Raw genomic sequence first — 23,508 nt, forward strand, 5'->3', positions numbered from 1 at the left:
CAGGACTAAACCAGGACTAAACCAGGTCTAAACTAGGTCTAAACCAGGACTAAACCAGGTCTAAACCAGGACTAAACCAGGACTAAACCAGGACTAAACCAGGACTAAACCAGGACTAAACCAGGTCTAAACCAGGTCTAAACCAGGTCTAAACCAGGTTTAAAACGGGACTAAACCAGGACTAAACCAGGACTAAACCAGAACTAAACCAGAACTAAACCAGGTCTATACCAGATCTAAACCAGATCTAAACCAGATCTAAACCAGGACTAAACCAGGACTAAACCAGGACTAAACCAGGACTAAACCAGGTCTAAACCAGGTCTAAACCAGTACTGAACCAGGTCTAAACCAGGTCTAAACCAGGTCTAAACCAGAACTAAACCAGAACTAAACCAGGTTTGAACTAGATCTAAACCAGGTCTGAACCAGGTCTAAACCAGGTCTAAACCAGGACTGAAACAGGACTAAAACAGGACTAAAACAGGACTAAAACAGGACTAAACCAGGTCTAAACCAGGTCTAAACCAGGACTAAACCAGGTCTAAACCAGGACTAAACCAGGTCTAAAACAGGACTAAACCAGGTCTAAACCAGGTCTAAACAAGGTCTAAACCAGGTCTAAACAAGGTCTAAACCAGGTCTAAACAAGGTTTGAACATGATTCAAACCAGGTCTAAACCAGGTCTAAACCAGGACTAAAACAGGACTAAACCAGGACTAAACCAGGTCTAAACCAGGTCTAAACCTGAGTCAAAAACAGTAAATGTATCTGTGCGTCACATGACGTCTCAGATGTTTGTGTTTGGTCTAGACTTGTGTTTGTTCAGTCCAGAGTTCAGGTCTGAGGGAAACAAATAGAGCATCGCATTTCTACATTGACTCAAACATACTGTACGTGTCTAAATTAGGTGTCAATCAATCAGTGGACCTTTAATTATAGAGCATTTACGGAGAACAGAGAATAAGGACCTATAAAAGCATAAAACCATAATACATTTAACAAAGTAAACAAGGAAACGAAATAAAATGTGACTGAGTCTGAATCTAGGCTCAAAAACACATAGATTTAAGTCCAGCTATTACTATTACTAAGTACAGTTATTTTTGCGTTCATTGTGTTTGTGTGGAGCTGAACTGTGCGTCTTCCTGTGCGTTGAAGGTGTGCATCCCGGTGGTGTCTGTTCGCCTGGTGAAGAAACACAGGACGGCAGGGCTGGTTCCCAACGGCCTCGCCATCACCATAGACACCGGGCAGAAGGTACAATCTCACGCCATACTATTCATTTAACGATTAACATTTTAGACGACACATATTAGGCAAATTGTACTTTTTTCAGCTTCGATCAACGTCGTTCCCGCGTCACAAAACATACCTGGAGTTACGAATAGTTTCATTAATGCTGTTTTCGTCTCGCTCTGAGTCTAAATCTAAAAAAAAAACACGCACACGGTCCCTTATTTCCCTGTTTCGGTGTCTTCTGTGTTGATTTTAAGTCTCATCAAATTAACGATTGATCACGATTAAAAAAAGAGTTTGCGCTAAATCTCATCGGACGTGGCACTTTTTCTCAACTTTGTGGCCAGCTTTGTGAAATTAAACTGTCTGAAAACTGACACAATGAAGTAAACGTGACACAAACAGCCAGATAAAACAGTACTTTATATTTTGATGTATCTTTTTAAACTAAATATTTAATTAAAACCACTTAATCTTGCGTCTAAAACAGGTCACGGTTGTCATTTTTCGGTTCTTTCTTGCATTATACTGTGACTTGAATAATCTTGACATCCCTGTTTCATGTCCCCTCTGCAGCCAGTAGATGGCGCTCTAACACAGCACTTGACATGGCAAACGTCCTTTGAATGTGAAAACGTGAACCTGAAAATGTACTTTTATGCACTTTTAAACACACAACAGATAAGCCTTTTACCACTCTGCTACTTTTACAAACTCAATGTGTCATTAGTATTCTTTTTTAATAATAATATTAAATAATAATAAAATAACAATAATACATAATAATAATATAATACGTAATGATTAAATAATAATATTTCAGTTGTTAGCAGTTTGCTTTTTAGTACAGAATAATGTTTTAAAGGTAAATTTTTAGTCTTCAGTTTGGAAATGATGCAATTTTAATGTAAAAAACAAAAAATAACTTAACATACATTTCGAGTTGCCCTTAAGTCATACTCTTTTATACAGTGTAACTGTGTAAATAGCCTAATGTGGGACAGATTTCATTTTCCAAACCTGGATAATTAAAGGTTAAATAGAAATAGTATGTGGAGATTAAAGGTCCCATAACATGCAAAATCGACTTTTCAGAGTTTTTAACCTTCTTACATTCCTATTTGTGCTTCATATATGTACCCAGAGTGTTTTTTTGATTGATTCCCGCAGTGTTTAGCTATAGTACAGACTATATCCTTTCCTGGAATCTCCAAACTGACGGGGGGTGTTCACAGGACCGCGTCATAATCACAGGCACGCGTCACCATCACCCCTCACTCAGTCGCGCGGCAGGAGCAGCGCAGCGCGGAGCAGACAGCTGTGAGACTACGTCACGGGTTGGGCGGGGCACACACGCGCTCTCTGAGACTACGTCACGGGTGGGCGGGGCACACACGCTCTCTGAGACTACGTCACGGGTTGGGCGGGGCACACACGCTCTCTGAGACTACGTCACGGGTTGGGCGGGGGAGCCAGACCGCTCTTCGTAAGGGTGGGGGCGAATATCAAACCAAGCCGTTTGCATTTCCGGGTTGGTGAGGGGGTCCAAGGTATGGGTGATATTTCTTAACTATTATGTTAAGAGTGTTGCACAACACTTATTATTATCAATTATACACTTAGGATAGACTACGAAACGTGAAAAAAAGCATGTTATGGCACCTTTAACTGAGGTGATTAGGGCTGCAGCTTACAATCATTTTGCTAATCAATTACTTTAGTGATTATTCTTTTTCTTTCTGCCAAATTAGATCCAGGTGACGCTAAAGTGATTTTACAACAAAAACACCAAATCCGTACATTTCCATTACTCACAAAGGATTCATTTGCGACCGAGCGGTACGTCCGTCGCGATTATTACTAAACCGACCCATCGTTAAAATCTGTAAATAATAGATGGAAAATTAAATGTATTGTTTATTGTTTTTTAATATGATAAAATGCCTTAAATGTTTAAACAATATTGTGTAGAATAAAACACACATATATTTATTTAATTTATTAAATGTATTAAATTTATTCAATTTATTCAATTTATTCAATTTATTCAATTTATTCAATTTATTCAATTTATTCAATTTATTTAATTTATTTATAAAAAGAGAAAAACATCTGGGAATATTCTGATTTATGATTTTTGTATCAGTGGGATAAAGCAGTTCTGATTCATTAAAAAAAAATTTGAATTAGTGCATATTAATCAATGTATCAGCAGCAGTTTCTACATTATGCCAGTTTGCACAAAAGCTAAATTCCCTCTGTTGTCCTCAGGCAGGTTAAAAAAACATAAACTTACACACAACAGACTTGACATGACACAACATTAAACATTGAACCTGACAAACAACAGACTCACAGTATGTCCACACATCTGAGGCGTTACAGAGAAAACAGAGATTATTTTCAGTAAAAGCAGACGTCCAAAGTGTTCGTTTTTTCCCATTAAAGTCCATACGACAGGTTCTTATGTTTTTTTTTTCTAATTATGACATCGCTTGGTAAATAATTGTCATAGTTTTTCTTTGACGAATAAAAGTTGAAAATGACAGGAAGTAGCGCAGAGTTCTACAACAGAATCTCTCCGCCTCTGTGATGTCATCAAAAAGCGCCGTTCCCATCGAAAATTGCGTGTGCAACTGACACCTTTTTGTGACAATCATTTAACAAAATATAAACGTGTTGTCGGCTGTAATTAGTTGTCCAATCATAACTATTATGTGATTCAAACTGACTTGTTTACAATCTGGTTGCTTGGTAACAGCAGTAGGAGTACCTCTATCTATTTCATATTTGCTGGCTGTGTCAAACCAGGAAGTACAATTGTAATCGTCACAAAAACTGCGAAATTGGAAGGCATGGATCATGAATACTTACTCCTGCTATGACAGAAATATTCAACAATGATTGAATGGGCGTAGCCCATTCACTAATTGTTGACAACAGCAGCGCGAAGTGCTGCATTCCTCCAAAAACCCTCCTGGCATCGTCCCGTACGTGAGAATCCATGCCGCAGGCATGGGCCATGCTTGTATCTGCTCAAATCAATGGAAGTCTATGGGGAGTGGGCGGGGCATCCCGACGGAATGGGAAGTGACGAGCGCGTAAGCGCTCGTAATGATGATTCCACCCCATGGCGGCATGGGGAAGGCTTAGAGCTTTCAAACGATGTATAATTTGTTGTTATAGTGGAAACGGCTATATTGTTTTTGCTAAAAATATTATTATTTTTATTATTTTTCTTGTTCTTCTTCAGCGCTTTGAACTCTAATTTGACCCCCTGAACATGCTCAAAAACTCACCAAACTTTGCCCAAAATTCAGAATCGGCGAAAAATTTAGTTTTTTCTGGGCGATTTTTTTTTTTCGTTAAAAAATGGCGCGACAGCGCCACCGACAAAAGTCAAAATACATTGCGCCTATGGGAGACGCCCCGAGGTCAACTTTGTCGTAAAGCTACGAAATTCGGGACACGCATTCCTCTCGTGAGGACAAAAAAAAATTATCACTGTGGCCACGCCCCCAGACTTACCCTATGGCCACCATCTTCCTTTGAAAATGAAAACACGCTGTGTTAGCCATTTTGTTCACGTCAAACTTTGACGAACTCCTCCTAGGGCGTTTTGCCCACCGACTTCAAAATCGGCGTACGTCCTCTGGACGAGTGGGGCATCTAAAGTTATCCAATTTTTTGAGATACCTTTTACGGTCTGTGTGCGGCGCAGCCGCAAAGTTGGACAACTTATTTGCAGATCTAAAACTTATTTGCAGATCTAAAAATTGCTCCCATTTGATCAAAACCAGTCCGATTAGGACCAAATTTGAATCAGTTGTTAAACTTTCTAGTTTGGACCAGTTTATGATGACAAAATTGAAATGGGCGCGATAGCGCCCCCTACAGAGTGACCTTGAAATTAACATTGAAGGTCAAAAATTAGTTTTACCAAAATGTTCTAAACTTTACCCAAAATTCTATTTTGGCGTCCCGATCAAAAAAGCCAATCAGACAAATGCCTTATTTTTTACGGCGTAGTCGTAGCGATGACAGAAACCTCCCATGTTATCCCTATGGGAAAACCGCAAAATCTCTCAAATATCCACATTTTTATGTTTCACACTTTAACGAACTCCTCCTAGTGCGTTTTGTCCACGAACTTCAAAATCGGTGTACGTCCTCTAGAGAAGTGGGGCATCTAAAGTTATCCAAATTTTAAGGATAACTTTTACGGTCTCTGTGCGGCGGAGCAGCAAATTTGACCGACACTTGTGTTCATTTGCACTGGATTGGCCATGTCCAAAGTGTCGCCGTCTGTCAAGTTCTTTTTTAATTCAACACAATAAGGGCGCCATCTTTATCAAGTCGAAAGCGCAGAGTCGGAAGGCCGGCGGCCGGCGAGGGCCGTTGGATGCCGCTTGCGGCTTTAATTAGGCCCGAGCGCCACAAGCTGGCGAGAGGCCTATTAATCTCGTAAGGCCGTGCGAAGCACGGCTGCGAAAGTGCGCACGTAGTGCGCACGAAATCGAGCGCGAAGCGCTCGCCCACTTCCAAACACTCACTAACGCACTCCTCCACTCATGCACGCCCCGTGCATACTAATTAGTTGTAGGAAAATGGAACATTACCGTTGTAAACGGGCGAAGCCCGTGCAAAAGTTCGCACTAAACGAGCACTTTACATATAAATTACATCCCCATATAAAGCACTCATTTGCGCTAAGTAGCTCACGAATACGTTCCCCATCTCTTGCATGTTCCGTGCATATAAGCATGTAATGCAAAAATTGAACATTATTACTGTATAGAGGGCCAAAAACACAAAGTGGGCGGAGCCCACTCAAAATTATCGAAAGTACCCGTCAGTGACCAGGGACCCACACCATGAGGTAGGAAAGCGCGAGCGCTTTCCGAAAATGTATAGTTTATGATATTTGAAAAATGGGAAACATTGTTTTCGCATCGGAATATTATTCTTTCTTTCTTTCTTTCTTTCTTTCTTCTTCTCGGGACCAACCCCCCTATTTTTCACCCAGTGAACATTGACGAAAAGTCACAAAAATTTGCACGCCTCTAAAAATCGTGCCTCTCTACATTCTGGCTATTTCCTTTTTCTAAAATAAAAAAAATTGGCGCGTCAGCGCCCCCAAATGTACCAAAAATGCATTGAGAGATGGGAAATGACCCAAAAAAAATATGATCGTAGAATCATGAAATTTGGCGCAGAGGTAGATGGTGACAAGAGAAGTAAAAAATATTATTACGGCAACGCCGTCCGCCCAACCAAATGTCGGCCATATTGCTTCAAAAATGGCTAAACATGACTTCGGAGTTTTTCCAAACGTCGTACTTTTACGAACTCCTCCAAGGGCGTTGGCCCTAAAAAGCTGAAATTTGGTGAAAATGCTACTGAGGAGTGGGACATGAAAAGTTATCCAAATTACATTGATACCTCTCACGGTCTCTGTGCGGCGAAGCCGCAAACTGTAGCTAGAATTTCAGAAATCTCCCATATTTAAAATTTCTGCCGTTTGCGCAGATAAAGTCCGAATTGCGTCAAATTAGAATCAGTTGTTAAACTCTTTGCCCTAAACCTACTTGAAGTGAAATAAATTCATTTGGCGCCACAGCGCCCCCTACAGGTTTTATATGGAGGTTAAATGTTTAGTTATGTTTAGCGTAATAAAAGGACAATTGGGGCGCGTTAGCGCCCCCTCCTCTTGCGGCGTGGCGGCGGCGTGGCGAGGGCCGATCATTGCCGCTTGCGGCTATATTTATTATTATTTTTCTTGTTCTTCAGCGCTTTGAACTCTAATTTGACCCCCTGAACATGCTCAAAAACTCACCAAACTTTACCCAAAATTCAAAATCGGCAAAAAATTTTGTTTTTTCTGGGCCTTTTTTTTTTCGTTAAAAAATGGCGCGACAGCGCCACCGACAAAAGTCAAAATACATTGCGCCTATGGGAGACGCCCCGAGGTCAACTTTGTCGTAGAGCTACGAAATTCGGAACACGCATTCCTCTTGTGAGGACAAAAAACAAATATTATTGTGGCCACGCCCCCAGACTTACCCTATGCCCGCCATCTTCCTTTGAAAATGAAAACACGCTGTGTTAGCCATTTTGTTCACGTCAAACTTTGACGAACTCCTCCTAGGGCGTTTTGCCCACCGACTTCAAAATCGGCGGACGTCCTCTGGACAAGTGGAGCATCTAAAGTTATCCAATTTTTTGAGATATCTTTTACAGTCTGTGTGCGGCGCAGCCGCAAAGTTGGACAACTTATTTTGGGATATTGCAGATCTAAAAATTGTTCCCATTTGATCAAAACAAGTCCGATTAGGACCAAATTTGAATCAGTTGTTCAACTTTCTAGTTTGGACCAGTTTATGATGACAAAATTGAAATGGGCGCGATAGCGCCCCCTACAGAGTGACCTTTAAATTAACATTGAAGGTCAAAAATTAGTTTTACCAAAATTTTCTAAACTTTACCCAAAATTCTATTTTGGCGTCCCGATCAAAAAAGCCAATCAGACAAATGCCTTAATTTTTACGGCGTAGTCGTAGCGATGACATAAACCTCCCATGTTATCCGTATGGGAAAACCGCTAAATCTCTCGAATATCCACATTTTTCTGTTTCACACTTTAACGAACTCCTCCTAGTGCGTTTTGCCCACCGACCTCAAAATCGGTGTACGTCCTCTAGACAAGTGGGGCATCTAAAGTTATCAAAATTTTAAGGATAGCTTTTACGGTCTCTGTGCGACGGAGCCGCAAACGTTTCCCAGAATTCTGACTATTTGGCCTTCAGAGTGGCCTATAAACAATAGAGTTTTTCCAAATGACATGATATTTTGAACAAAATTCTAATTTGCCATCCTGATCATAAAAGTATGAGAGCCAAAGTCATATTTTGTACGGCGTAACCGTAGCGATGACAGAAACATCCCATTTTATCCTTATGGGAAAATCGTAGAATCGCTCAAATCACCACATTTTTACGCTTCACACTTTAACGAACTCCTCCTAGGGCGATTGTCCGATCAAGTTCATATTTGGAGAATATCATCTACACAAGCGGGGCATCAAAACTTATCCATATTTTGATTCTAAGTGCTACGGTCTCTGTGTGGCGGACCCGCAAATATATGTCAGAAATGGGAAAACAGCGAAATCTCTGAAATGTTCACATTTACGCTTCACACTTTAACAAACTCCTCTAAGGGCAATAGCTCGATCAAGCTCATATTTGGGGAAAATCATCTACACAAGCGGGGCATCAAAAGTTATCCATATTTTTATTCCAAGTGTCACGGTCTCTGTGCGGCGGACCCGCACATTTGACCGACACTTGTGTTCATTTGCACTGGATTGGCCATGTTCAATGTCAAATCAAATCAATTCATTTTTATAAGGCCCAAAATCACAACAACAGTTGCCTCTGAGGGCCACAGGGAGAAATGAATCAACAATGTCTGTGGTGGCGATGGAGTCAGACAATGTCTGTGGTGGCGAGGGACGATGTCCCAGGGTCCTCTGTCCTTAGACTCTCCTTCTCGGCCAGGAAAAACTACAAAAAAACCTCTTTGGGAAAAAAGCGTAGAAACCTGGAGGAGTTCCAGTGAAGGAGAGATCCGACTCTCACAGACGGACAGACGGACACAAGGAGACTGGAGCTGGACCCACTCTTCAGGCAGAAGAGGGACCGTCGGAGGCGAGCTGGACCCACTCTTCAGGCAGAAGAGGGACCGTCTGAGTCGAGCTGGACCCACTCTTCAGGCAGAAGAGGGACCGTCGGAGGCGAGCTGGACCCACTCTTCAGGCAGATGAGGGACCGTCGGAGGCGAGCTGGACCCACTCTTCAGGCAGATGAGGGACCGTCGGAGGCGAGCTGGAGCCACTCTTCAGGCAGATGAGGGACCGTCCACACAGGGCAGGGACCACTTCACCAGGGGAGGGGCATCTGGGTCCACAGGTCCTCAGGAGTGAGAGAAAGAAAAGAAGGCGGTGAACAGTTTGCAAGTGGAATCAAAAAATAAATATTGTTTGATAGCATAAGTAGTCAGAAGAAGAAGAGGATAGTGCTCAAGCTGTCATACTTCCCCCAGCATAGTTACTCCTAGGGCAGCGTAGCTGAAGCTGTGGGTTTATGTTTCTGTTCCTAACTAGTCTGACCATAAGCGATTTCGAAGAGGAACGTTTTAAGCCTGGACTTAAATGAAGAGACTGTGTCAGCATATTTAACATGGGTCGGGAGCTGATTCCATAACACAGGAGCTTGGTAGCTAAACGCTCTACCTCCTACAGTACTTTTAGAGACTCTTGGCACCACCAGAAGGGCAGCATTCTGAGAGCGAAGAGCTCTGTTTGGATTATATGGTTCTATAGCATCTTTGAGGTAGGATGGGGCCATGTCATTTATGGCTTTGTAGGTCAAGAGTAGAATTTTGAATTTGATTCTAGACTCGACGGGGAGCCAGTGAAGAGACTTCAGCACTGGCGTAATGTGCTCTCTTCTTTTTGTTCCTGTTAGTAATCTTGCTGCTGCATTTTGAACCAGTTGAAAGCTTTTTATGGAGCTTTTAGGACACGCTGCAAGCAGGGAGTTACAGTAGTCTAATCTAGTCGTTACAAATGCATGGATAAGTTTTTCGGCATCACTTTTAGGCAGGATTCTTCTGATTTTGGCGATGTTGCGCATTTGGAAATAGGCTGTTTTACAAGCTTGATTTATATGAGCTTTAAATGAGAGCTCCTGGTCAAATAAGACTCCAAGGTTTCTTACAGTAGAACTGGAGTCTACACTGACATTGTCCAGTGTGACTATCTGCTCAGATAGAGCGTCTCGTAGATGCTTAGGGCCAAGCACAATGACCTCGGTTTTTTCAGGGTTAAGAAGCAGGTAGTTTAGTGTCATCCAGGTTTTTATCTCCTTCACACAAGTACTAAGTCTGTCTACTTGATCGCTCTGATGAGGTTTCATTGATAAATACAGCTGAGTGTCATCTGCATAGCAGTGGAAGTTAATGCCATGTGACCTGATAATGTTGCCTAATGGCAGCATATAAAGAGTAAACAGAATTGGACCGAGTACCGAACCCTGTGGCACACCGTAAATTACTTTAGAGCTTGGTGAGGAGCTCTGGTTTACATTAACAAATTGGAACCTATCAGATAGATAGGATTTAAACCAGCTGAGGGCTGTTCCTCCAACACCTACATCACATTCTAACCTCTGCAGTAGAATGTTGTGGTCGATGGTGTCAAACGCTGCGCTGAGGTCCAACAGAACCAGGATTGAGACCAGTCCATCGTCAGCGGCTAATAACAAATCATTTGTGACTTTAACTAGTGCAGTTTCAGTGCTGTGGTGGGCTCTGAACCCTGACTGGAAAACTTCAAATAAGTTATTGTCCTGCAGGTGGCGACAAAGCTGTTTTACTACAACTTTTTCAAGGATTTTAGAGACGAAGGGAAGATTTGAAATAGGTCTGTAGTTTACCAATAGGTCGGGATCTAGATTAGGCTTTTTCAGAAGAGGTTTAATGACTGCATGTTTGAAGGACTGTGGAACATAGCCACTTTCGAGTGAAGTATTTATTATATTAAGAATAGGGTCTATAATTAGGGGAAGAATGTCTTTGAGGAGTCTGCTTGGAATGGGGTCTAGGACACAAGTTGAGCTTTTAGAGGACATAATGGCTGAAGTTATCTCTGCTTGATCAACAGCTGTGAACCTTTCTAAGTTTACAGGTGGATTTATATGGGACGTTAGATTTACAGCTTGGGCTAGTTCAGGGCTAATAGCGGGGGTAATTTCATCTAATTTATCTCTGATTGTTTTTATTTTATTGTTAAAAAATAGGAGGAAATCATCAGAGCTGAGTGTAGCTGGGATTGAGGGCTCTACTGCACTGTGACAGTTTGTTAGCCTAGCTACAGTGCTGAAAAGGAATTTAGTGTTCTTTTGTTGACTTCTATTAGATTTGAATAATATCTGGTTTGGGCCTTACGCAGAGCCTGCTTATAGGACAGCAGGCAACTTTTCCATGCTTTTAGGGATTCTTCTGTGTGAGAGCGACGAAATAATCCCTCTAACTTTCTAACTCTTTGTTTATGTGAACGCAGCTCTTGGTTGTACCATGGGGAGGCGCGCTTTGGCCTAATGACCTTCTGTTTTAACGGCGCGACAACGTCAAGAGCAGACTTCAGAGAATTCATGGTCAAGTCGACACATTGATCACTTAAACTGGGACTAAAACTGTTCTCAGCAGGATCACATGACATGTCACTGAATATTGGCTCTATTATTTCTTTGAATTTTGAGATAGATTTTTCAGATATTGTCCTTTTCATTATAACTTTATTTTGTGGGACTGGATGATCTTTAAGAATAAACTGAAAGGTAATTAGGAAATGATCTGACAATATAGGGTTTTGAGGGAGGACAATGAGGTCACTAATCTCTGTTCCATACGTTAGGACAAGATCCAGAGTGTTCTTGTGAGTGTGAGTCGGTTTATTTACATTCTGAGTGAAACCAATGCTGTCTAACAAGGCGCTGAAGGCATTACTGAGAGCGTCATCACTCATGTTCACGTGGATATTAAAGTCTCCAACTATAACTATTTTATCCCAGGCTAACACTAAGTTTGATATAAAGTCAGAAAACTCTGTTAAAAACTCTGAATAGGGACCAGGAGGTCGGTAGATAACTATGAACAAAACTCCTTTTTGGTTTTTCATATTTGGACATGTGATCGACAGCATAAGGCTTTCAAATGAGTGAAATGCATTGTTAGTTTTAGGGCTCATGAGTAGGCTTGAGTGTGAGATCACTGCCACACCACCACCTCGGCCTGTGCTCCTGGCGGTCTGAAAGTTAACATGGGTGGGTGGGGTGGACTCATTTAGTCTGACGTAGTCGTCTTGTTGAAGCCACGTTTCAGTTAGAGCTAGAAGATCTATGTTATAGTCACTAATTAATTCATTAACTAAGAGCGATTTGGAGGAAATTGCTCTAATGTTTAGCAGTCCACATTTTACGTGTTTATTCATTTGTGTATTTGTGTCATTTGTGATTGTTATTTTCCTTAAGTTATTTGGTCTGACGCCTGAAATATTTTTTCTGAGATGTGACTTTTTGGCATTATTTGTACGAGGGACACGAGGGACACACACAGTCTCTATCTGTCTTGAATCTGAACACTTCACAGGTAACAGAACGGGCGAGAGTTCGGCGACAGAGGAGCGTCTTGAACTGCTGCTCTGCACCTGGGGCTCATCCCTAGATGGTCACTTAACACGACTAAGACTATCGGTCAAATTCCGAACTAATAGGGATGTACCCTCCGAAGTCGGATGGATGCCATCCCTGCGTATGAGCCCGGGCTTTCCCCAAAACGCACTCCAGTTATCAATAAAGACAACGTTGTTTTGAGGGCACCATCTGGATAACCAGTTGTTGAATGCTGAGAGACGGCTGTACAATTCAGCATTGATCCGATTGGGCAGGGGACCAGAAAATATTACAGTGTCTGACATCGACTTCGCCAGGTCACACACCACGGCTACTTGAACTTTGAGCACCTCTGATTGTCTCCGACGGGCGTCGTTACCGCCTGCGTGAACCACGACTCGCCGGAAACGGGTCCTACTCTGCTTTAAGATCCTAAGGTTTCCTTCGATGTCACCCATTCTGGCCCCCGGGTAACACCTAACGCTAGCAGCTGGCAGCTTCACGTCTCTAACAATAGAACTCCCGATTACAAGAGTTTCTCTCGTGTGTTCAGCGGGCGTGTGATCGCTGAGGGGAGAAAACCTATTATAGACGTGAAGCTCACGGCGCTCTGAGGTTCGGCGTTTAGCGCCTTGTCCCCTCCGAACTGTCACAAAATGGTCCCTATTCTGTTCCTGGTCTAGTCCCGGCTGCACGGGAGACGCTGAGGGGCTGAGCTCGGCCTTACTGCTACTGCTAATGCTAATGCTACGCCCTGCAGCGCGGTCCGGTAGCCCTCGCGCTAAAACCGAACTATAACTGGACTTAAGCTCCTCTAAACAGCGGATCCGCGCTTCTAACTCCGTAACCCTGGCCTCCAAAACTACCACTACACTGCACTTCACGCACCTATCATCAGAGAAGGAGCCAGGGTTCTGACTCGACATATGACAGCTCAAACAGGTAAAGGTAGATCCAGCCATGACGCTAGCGGCTAGGCTACGCTAGGCTAGTTCAGGCTGGAGCTAGAAAGTGAGGAGGGCTTTTTAATCCACGAAATACTGAAAAGCGAGCGGCTTGAGGCTCCGGATTGTTTGCGGAGAAATCAAACGTTCACTTTCGTGTATATGATGCGTAAATAGTGTGTATAATTCGTGGATTAATCGGTAAAAGGCTCTAAGAACGAACAGCTCTGAAAACGCGACACACTCACCGGAAATGACGTCACGCTGTCTTCCAATGTGTCGCCGTCTGTCAAGTTCTTTTTTAATTCAACACAATAAGGGCGCCATCTTTATCAAGTCGAAAGCGCAGAGTCGGAAGGCCGGCGGCCCGCGAGGGCCGTTGGATGCCGCTTGCGGCTTTAATATATACTTGTACTGCAGTAACGATAATTGCAGAAAGTACTTCAAAAGCCGCAATATCGTGCTTCAAACGGTGTTATCGTGACAGGCCGATCGACGCAACTGAATAAACTAAGCGGTGATCCAGGGTTAATACTGACGGACTGTTTGACTTTGTCGTTTCAGTACGTGTTTGTGTCACTGCTCTCCAGAGACAACGTGTACGACGTGCTCAGACGGATCTGCACTCACCTCCAGGTGGCGCACCAGAACCAGAAGGTCGCTTGTGTCTCTGCGTGCGCGACTTAAACCTTGTGCGTTTTTTTTACAGGTGAACGGGAAGAGTCTGAGCCTGAAGCAGTATTTGGAGGAGCCGAGTTCACTGTCGATGGTAAAAAAAAAATGCTACTCAACTCAATGTTACGTAGAGCAGCTGAAAATGTAAAGAATGTGACAGACGTTACTGCAGTGTCGCCATTTTCTACCTTATTAATAGCAAAAGGGGGAAAGGGGGAAAGAAAATCATTACACGTGGTAGAAAAAAAAAGGTTTATTTGTCAATTTATTACAATAAAATAATAACTGAAAGATTAGTTTTTTAAATATATTTGGAAGATTGGTCACTGGCCAGATTAAATCACTTGGAGGGTCTGATTTGGCCCGCGGGCCTTATGTTGAATAGCCCTGTTATAAACCATCAGAAAGACCTTGAAACCAGTGAAATATTCTAAGCAAGCAATTCAATTTCATCGACTCAATTTGTGGTTAAAATTCTGAATTCAAGTCATTTAGAGGGGCCGGGTCACTTTGTGCAGTCTGGAGCTGAGCTGAGCTCAAACATTTGCACATTTGTGACGCTCTCGTGTGCTGCTTTTAAGGCCAAAAATCATCACAGACTCGCTCTGAGCATCTCTCTCACAAACTGTATTCATGACCACGGCAAACTTGTGTTAGCATGTCGCAAAATGTTTCTATCTCATGTTTTTTCTCAATGGTAATTCCCTCTGCTGCCAGTAGATGGCGGGCAAACACCACTGCACTGGAGCATCTGTAGGAACATGTCACATGTCAAACATGAGATGCCAAAGTAAAAGTGCTGAAGAACATGTTTAAAGGCCAATAACAGTACAAACCGTGCTTAATGTGTCCTTTAAAAGCTTTAGAAAACAAGAACATTCTTCCGCACAAAAGATTTCAGAGGCAAAGTCAATCAAGAGTTCATGAATCTTACAAAAAGCAGTATAGATCATTTACAATGCTGTCATCAGAATGTTCCAATTGAAGTAGACTTTATTCAGATCAGATTAAAACATTGTATAACAAAAAATAAGTACATTTTTAAATTTCACAGACAGGTCAGTTTAGTTGCTTTTCTATTACAAAAGATGGAAAGTATTTTCTAGCCTCAAATTGTATTTAAGCTTCACAAAAAGTGTCATTTTGAGGTCAAATTTGTAATGTATCTGTAGATTAGTACTATTGTGGGCTCAACATTTCTGTAAGTGTTTGTCCAGTAAAGTGCCGATCATAATCTCACATTCAATAAACAAATAATGTGAAAAACAATAGTAAAGGTCTTTACCAGGCTCTGATGTCACTCACATTGTATATATTTGTACAGGAAAATCCAATGAAAAGAGTTCTTTTTCATGGATCCTGTTAAAACACAAAATAAACACCAAACAAACATTTACACATTTCAATGATATAAAACAAGTTCTTGACCAGAGCGTTAAAATCATTAAAAAGGTAAAATTATTTAATTCCAAAAGTCTCTGTGTTTTGTTCCACAGGATCAAAGTTGTTGAAATCCTTTTTTCTGTCTCTGAGTTGACACGATGTGAGATGAAAATGTGCTGAATACTTGACCTGATGTGCAACAATGCAAACTAGAGCCTTAAACACAGACAAAGGGCAGTGCTGTAACAAACCCTAGAGCTGAACCTTAGAGCTTAACCTTAGAGCTGAACTTCAGAGCTAAACCTTAGAGCTTAACCTCAGAGCTGAACCTTAGAGCTGACCCTTAGAGCTGAACCTTAGAGCTTAACCTTAGAGCTGAACTTCAGAGCTAAACCTTAGAGCTTAACCTCAGAGCTGAACCTTAGAGCTGACCCTTAGAGCTGAACCGTAGAGCTTAACCTCAGAGCTGAACCTTAGAGCTGACCCTTAGAGCTGACCCTTAGAGCTGAACCTTAGAGCTGAACCTCGGAGCTGAACCTTAGATCTGAACCTTAGAGCTGACCCTTAGAGCTGAACCTTAGAGCTGAACCTCGGAGCTGAACCTCGGAGCTGAACCTCGGAGCTGAACCTTAGAGCTGAACCTCAGAGCTGGACCTTAGAGCTGAACCTCAGAGCTGGACCTTAGAGCTGAACCTTAGAGCTGAACCTCAGAGCTGAACCTCGGAGCTGAACCTCAGAGCTGAACCTCAGAGCTCGACCTTAGAGCTGAACCTCAGAGCTGGACCTTAGAGCTGAACCTCGGAGCTGAACCTCAGAGCTGAACCTTAGAGCTGAACCTCAGAGCTGAACCTTAGAGCTGAACCTCAGAGCTGAACCTCAGAGCTGAACCTCGGAGCTGAACCTCGGAGCTGAACCTCAGAGCTGAACCTCAGAGCTGAACCTTAGAGCTTAACCTCAGAGCTTAACCTCAGAGCTGACCCTCAGAGCTGACCCTTAGAGCTGAACCTTAGAGCTGAACCTTAGAGCTGAACCTCAGAGCTGAACCTCGGAGCTGAACCTCGGAGCTGAACCTCAGAGCTGAACCTCAGAGCTGAACCTTAGAGCTTAACCTCAGAGCTTAACCTCAGAGCTGACCCTCAGAGCTGACCCTTAGAGCTGAACCTTAGAGCTGAACCTTAGAGCTGAACCTCAGAGCTTAACCTCAGAGCTGACCCTCAGAGCTGACCCTTAGAGCTGAACCTTAGAGCTGAACCTTAGAGCTGAACCTCAGAGCCTAACCTCAGAGCTTAACCTCAGAGCTGACCCTCAGAGCTGACCCTTAGAGCTGACCCTTAGAGCTTAACCTCAGAGCTGACCCTCAGAGCTGACCCTTAGAGCTGACCCTTAGAGCTGAACCTTAGAGCTGAACCTCGGAGCTGAACCTCGGAGCTGAACCTCAGAGCTGAACCTCAGAGCTGAACCTTAGAGCTGAATGCATATATATAATAAAACTAGAACTGAGAGAAATGTCGCCTGGATTAACTGTTTTCTACAGTTGAAGCATGTTTTATTTCTAAAGAACAATAACAATCTGGTTTAAGATTATTGTCAGCTCATGTACGTGTTTGTTCAAGAGTTTATCATGATCCAGATGCCCAAGTATTTGTAATAGAGTACTTGTTCAATCATATTACGGTACCATCAAGCGTAAGAATAGATATATATTTTTGGAGAGAGAGTCTTTTGGAGAACAGCAAACATTTATTAGTTTTATTTGTTGTGTCCCCAGAATTACACTGTACACTCTAGTCCAAATATTTATACTTTTCAGTGTTCAGCTCAAAGCTTTTTAAAGAGAGATCCTTGAGCCATCGCCAGCCACTGTAAACATGTGACAAAGTATGCAGAAGTATGTAGAAGTATGCAGAAGTATGCAGAAATATGCAGAAGTATGCAGAAGTATGCAGAAGTATGCAGAAGTATGCTAAAGTATGCAAAAGTATGCAGAAGTATGCAGAAGTATGCAGAAGTATGTAGAAGTATGCAGAAGTATGCAGAAGTATGTAGAAGTATGTAGAAGTATGCAGAAGTATGCTAAAGTATGCAAAAGTATGCAGAAGTATGTAGAAGTATGCTAAAGTATGCTAAAGTATGCAAAAGTATGCAAAAGTATGCAGAAGTATGCAGAAGTATGCAGAAGTATGTAGAAGTATGTAGAAGTATGTAGAAGTATGTAGAAGTATGTAGAAGTATGCAGAAGTATTCAGAAGTATGTAGAAGTATGTAGAAGTATGCAGAAGTATTCAGAAGTATGTAGAAGTATGTAGAAATATGCAGAAGTATGCAGAAGTATGCAGAAGTATGCAGAAGTATGCAGAAATATGCAGAAGTATGCAGAAGTATGCAGAAGTATGCAGAAGTATGCTAAAGTATGCAAAAGTATGCAGAAGTATGCAGAAGTATGCAGAAGTATGTAGAAGTATGCAGAAGTATGCAGAAGTATGTAGAAGTATGTAGAAGTATGCAGAAGTATGCTAAAGTATGCAAAAGTATGCAGAAGTATGTAGAAGTATGCTAAAGTATGCAAAAGTATGCAAAAGTATGCAGAAGTATGCAGAAGTATGCAGAAGTATGTAGAAGTATTCAGAAGTATGTAGAAGTATGTAGAAGTATGCAGAAGTATTCAGAAGTATGTAGAAGTATGTAGATTTGAGCCAATACAAGGGAGAAAAACCAAATCCCCACAAACCCTAATAATTGATAGTATGTTTTGTGTCCCAGGACGAGTTCCCGGAGGAGCTGAAGTGGAGGGGCGAGCCCTCGCTCTCAAACGTCTCGTCGTCGCTGCCGGACCTTTTGGGAACCTCTGCGCCAATACTGAGCCCCGCGCCCGCCGTCTTTAGCACGCACACGCTCACGGGTCTGTACACGCCTTGCATCGGAATCAAAACACCTTCAAATGTGATATACTGCATTTTCCGGACTATAGGTCGCTATAGGTCGTTTTTCATAGTTTCGGCCGGGGGGGTGACTTATACTCCAGAGTTAAGATAAGATAAGATATTCCTTTATTGTCCCACATGGGGAAATTTCATTGGTGCAACGCAGGTAGATACAGAGGTAGATACAGAAGAACAGAACAGATCACTTATAGGAAGTCTGAAAAACACTTTCAGTAGAAGATCTCCTATAAATAAAAACTCCCATAGACAAATAAATAAATACCATTGCATGTGATCCCGACAGTAATTGCACATGAATATGTGTCACGACAGCACATAGATTGCACATGAATTTCACATGAATTGCACATGAATTCCAACAGCAATTGCACATATGACAGAATTGCACATCAGTATTAGGTTAGATCAGTATTGCGCCGGGATAACGTGACGATCTCCGGGTAAGACGACTGTTCTCCGCAGTTTCATGAGTTCCTCCTTTGTGTAAACGCGGTACGGCGCCGGCCGGGGGGCGGGGCCGGAGCCGGGGGGCGGGGCCGGAGCCGGGGGACTCAGAGCCAAAACACATCGACAGAGTCTGAGGACTACGAAACGTCTGAGGAATAAAGTCTGGCGGCAATGCAACACTCGGATGCCAACCGCCACAAAACAACAACAACAACATCGCAACGACACGACGAAAACACTCAATCCAGCCGAATAAAGTCAAAACAAGTTAATTTAAATCGATTCCAGTGCGTGTCCCGCATTATATGTGATATTATTCGTTATTTTCATACTGACAGCCACAAGAGTGACGCAGAAGAAGAATCTGCACTTCCTCTACCTCTGGAGTTTGTGGAGTTGTTTAGAAGTGACACAGAGGAAGAAGAATACAATGGATTTAGTGATTTGGGGTAATACTGATGCTTTGGTAAACTTGTTAGCATGTTCTTTATGCTATAGTTATCTGAATAACTGTTAATATGTTACATTAACATACCAGACACTTACCACAGTTCTGTCTGTGCCTCATGTAGCTGAAGGTGTTAGCGTTAGCATACGTACACCTATTCACCATGTTCTCTAATCTGTTATTTTAAATTGAGACTTACGCCAGTGCGATTTACACATGTTTTTTTATTCTCCATTATGCATTTTTTTGCTTATACTCCGGAAAATACGGTAATCAAGCAGAAGGTAAAGCCAAGCAGTGTTTAGTTGGAGTAGGACGTTACCAAAAGGAGGGAACGACATGAATCCCGAGTCTTTGCTTTATTGCAGTGCAGCCAACATGAATAAATAACTGCAGTACTACAAATATCCTAAGCAAACGTACCTGTATACACGTGTTTATGTTGTGTTGTGTTTTCAGACAGTTGCTTGGAGACAGAGAAGATCCTCCTGACAGAACCGGTGCCTGAGCTGGGCCACACCGAGTACCAGCTGCTCAAGCTCTTCATCCTGCTGTAAGTTCAACGTGCCTGAGCACAGAATTACATGAATTACCGTATTTTCTGAAGTCGCACCAGCCAAAAAATGCATAATAGCAAAGAAAAAAAAGTCGCACTGGAGTATGAAATGCGGTTGTAAGTGTGAAAATAACAAATAATATTGCATATAAGTCGCTCCAGAGTATAAATATATAAGTATAAATATAAGTATAAGTCGCACCCCGGCCAAAACTATGAAAAAAGGTGCGACTTATAGTTCGGAAAATACGGTATATATGTTTGTATAATACACAGTAAACCACAAACTGAAAGAATGAGTTGTAGAGATTCAGAAGTGACCCTGTTATTGAGCTCTGCTGCCACCTGGTGGACAGTAGGTTTGACAAATAGATATATTCAATTAAAACTAAACATTTTTAATTCAAAGTAAAGAGCATTCTAAATTCATGTTACTTCTAATTTAATTGCATTACAGTCAGTTGTATTTGAATTTAAACTTTAAATGTTAATAAAGTGAAATAAACACGGAGGTTAGAGCGTGCTGTGTGTTCACGTCTCACTCTTTCTTTTGCAGAGTGATGGTTCTGGTGCTGTCCTCCTGTTATCTGGCCTTTAGAGTCTGTCGTCTGGAGCAGCAACTCAGCTTCCTCAGCAACCACCCCCCGCTCAGAGAGAGGTTAGAGCTTTAACTTTAACATCAGCCCAGAGAGGTCAGAGCTTTAACTCTAACATCAGCCCAGAGAGGTCAGAGCTTTAACTCTAACATCAGCCCAGAGAGGTCAGAGCTTTAACTCTAACATCAGCCCAGAGAGGTCAGAGCTTTAACTCTAACATCAGCCCAGAGAGGTCAGAGCTTTAACTCTAACATCAGCCCAGAGAGGTCAGAGCTTTAACTCTAACATCAGCCCAGAGAGGTCAGAGCTTTAACTCTAACATCAGCCCAGAGAGGTCGCATCACTCTTGTCTGTTGAATAGAAGCTTAACCTTGTTAGTTTTTCCCAGCACAAAATAGTCCAAACTAACTCCACGTCGTGTCCAGTGGACGACAGGCCGAGCTGGACCAGCATTTGGCCAAAAAAGCCCCTAAAGCAGCTGGAGTCTGTAGTGAGCTCAGAGTGTAGAATCCCTCACACTGGAGTGGGCGGGGCGTTTAGGCCTTATTATCACTCTAAATCAGAGTAATAATTAGGCCTAAATGTATATTATCCCTCTAGATCAGAGGGATAATGGTGAAAAATCCAAATGCAGTTGTTGCTGGGCTCAGTTGGTGTAGAGTGGTCCTCAAACAGTGGCCCCTCGAACAGTGGCCCCTCGAACAGTGGCCCCTCGAACAGTGGCCCCTCGAACAGTGGCCCCTCGAACAGTGGCCCCTCGAACAGTGGCCCCTCGAACAGTGGAGGCTAAAAATATAACCTTCAAGAAAAAGAGTGATTTTTAAACTAAACTGAAACTAAATTAAGGACACATCATTTATTAAATCCCACAATCGTATTCAAATATGGCACAAAAAAATGTTAAATAAAACTACCAACATTAGGAAATATGACTTAATACTTAATGTACAGTGTATTTGTTATAAACACACTATAATTTAAAATATCGGTGTGGCTACAGTAGTAACTTGAAATAGAGGGGATAAGACAAAGAAATAAATCAATTACTGAGTTGTTTTAGAATACCGTATTTTCCGGACTATAAGTCGCAACTTTTTTCATAATTTAGTTTTTTTTGGTGACTTATACTTATATACTTATACTCCGGAGCGACTTATATGTGATAATATTTGTTATTTTCACACTTGCAACCGCATTTCATACTCCAGTGCATCTTATATATGTTTTTTTCTTCTCTATTATTCATTTTTTGGCTGGTGCGACTTTATAGTCCGGAAAATACGGTAGCATCTGCATCCCCACATGATGATATTGAAGAATGCCATTTTGATTTGAAAGTTGCATTGTATAAAAGATTGTCGAGCCAAAAGAATACTACACCTTTTATAATTGTGCATTTTCTACTGTACAAACATGTTGAGTGCCATTTTGTTCATTTTGTCCAGGTGTGGAGAGGTGCCGTGCTGGCTGGCCAATCACAAGACAGGAACCTGACTCGAAGCCAATCAGAGCCGAGAGAGAGTGACTTCCTGTAGACTTTTTGTTCGCACTTTTTTGGAGAGGAGAACAAACTGTTAGCGCAAAGACGCCTGCCGCGGGCTCAGCGTTGCCCCCGGTTACGCCGCAGAGCACATTCGAGACGGAGACAAGCGTTTATCACCAGATTTTGCTTCGATTTTTTTTAAGAAAGAAGCGGTGGGATCCTGTTTTAAGGCATTACAATTCATTAAAGACTTACACAATAAAAGTAATCCAGAGACCTTTTAAAACATATTAACTCTTAACTGATTAACTAATTTGTAACGATGTTTTGTAACGACTGAACAGAACACTTTTAAAAATATAATGTTGATTTTAAATGAAGTTCTATTTTTAGCAGAAAATGGTGTTTAAATCGGTGACCGTGTAAATATAGAATTACTTGAAAATGTAGTGTTAGTACGTTTTGTATTTATTTGAACCAGTTTTAAAATGTGTAAAAAGGCGCGTTGATCAAGCAGAAGAAGAAATGTTTTTGGCATTTGAACACGAGGAAGTGTTTGGAGGACATCAATCAATCTATCAATTAAAGCAAGCAGAAGGCTGTTTCGGTCTCCTGTTCTTCACTGGAGTGGTTCTTCAGGCGGTTCTTCAGGCGGTTCTTCAGGCGGTTCTTCAGGCGGCTCTTCAGGCGGCTCTTCAGGCGGCTCTTCAGGCGGTTCTTCAGGCGGTTCTTCAGGCGGTTCTTCAGGCGGTTCTTCAGGCGGCGTTTCAGGCGGCGTTTCAGGCGGTTCTTCAGGCGGCTCTTCAGGCGGCTCTTCAGGCGGCTCTTCAGGCGGTTCTTCAGGCGGTTCTTCAGGCGGTTCTTCAGGCGGTTCTTCAGGCGGCTCTTCAGGCGGCTCTTCAGGCGGTTCTTCAGGCGGTTCTTCAGGCGGCTCTTCAGGCGGCTCTTCAGGCGGCTCTTCAGGCGGCTCTTCAGGCGGCTCTTCAGGCGGCTCTTCAGGCGGCTCTTCAGGCGGTTCTTCAGGCGGTTCTTCAGGCGGCTCTTCAGGCGGTTCTTCAGGCGGTTCTTCAGGCGGTTCTTCAGGCGGTTCTTCAGGCGGCTCTTCAGGCGGCTCTTCAGGCGGCTCTTCAGGCGGCTCTTCAGGCGGCTCTTCAGGCGGTTCTTCAGGCGGTTCTTCAGGCGGCGTTTCAGGCGGCGTTTCAGGCGGCTCTTCAGGCGGCTCTTCAGGCGGCTCTTCAGGCGGCTCTTCAGGCGGTTCTTCAGGCGGTTCTTCAGGCGGTTCTTCAGGCGGCTCTTCAGGCGGCTCTTCAGGCGGTTCTTCAGGCGGCTCTTCAGGCGGCTCTTCAGGCGGCTCTTCAGGCGGCTCTTCAGGCGGCTCTTCAGGCGGCTCTTCAGGCGGTTCTTCAGGCGGTTCTTCAGGCGGCTCTTCAGGCGGTTCTTCAGGCGGTTCTTCAGGCGGTTCTTCAGGCGGTTCTTCAGGCGGTTCTTCAGGCGGTTCTTCAGGCGGTTCTTCAGGTGGTTCGTGAACATTCCACAGTCGTCCAGCATTAGCAGTTGTGT

At 42.8% G+C, this 23,508-nt stretch overlaps 1 protein-coding gene across 1 annotated transcript in view; it reads left to right on the forward strand.

Moving 5' to 3' along the window:
• gramd2ab (GRAM domain containing 2Ab) overlaps positions 1–22,230 on the forward strand; it is a 46,615-nt gene extending 24,385 nt beyond the window's left edge. Inside the window, exons 6-12 of the mRNA XM_072434892.1 lie at positions 1,163–1,261; positions 13,983–14,054; positions 14,128–14,187; positions 18,237–18,375; positions 19,773–19,866; positions 20,426–20,527; positions 21,911–22,230. Of these exons, the coding sequence (XP_072290993.1) occupies positions 1,163–1,261; positions 13,983–14,054; positions 14,128–14,187; positions 18,237–18,375; positions 19,773–19,866; positions 20,426–20,527; positions 21,911–21,959 (615 nt within the window). The 3' untranslated portion in view covers positions 21,960–22,230. The remainder of the gene's footprint in view (positions 1–1,162; positions 1,262–13,982; positions 14,055–14,127; positions 14,188–18,236; positions 18,376–19,772; positions 19,867–20,425; positions 20,528–21,910) is intronic.
• The last annotated feature ends 1,278 nt before the right edge of the window (positions 22,231–23,508 follow it).

Source organism: Eucyclogobius newberryi, unplaced genomic scaffold (assembly GCF_026437365.1).
Source record: "Eucyclogobius newberryi isolate DKJ021-1_F unplaced genomic scaffold, fEucNew1.0.hap1 SCAF_7, whole genome shotgun sequence".
Taxonomy (NCBI): Eukaryota; Metazoa; Chordata; class Actinopteri; order Gobiiformes; family Gobiidae; genus Eucyclogobius; species Eucyclogobius newberryi.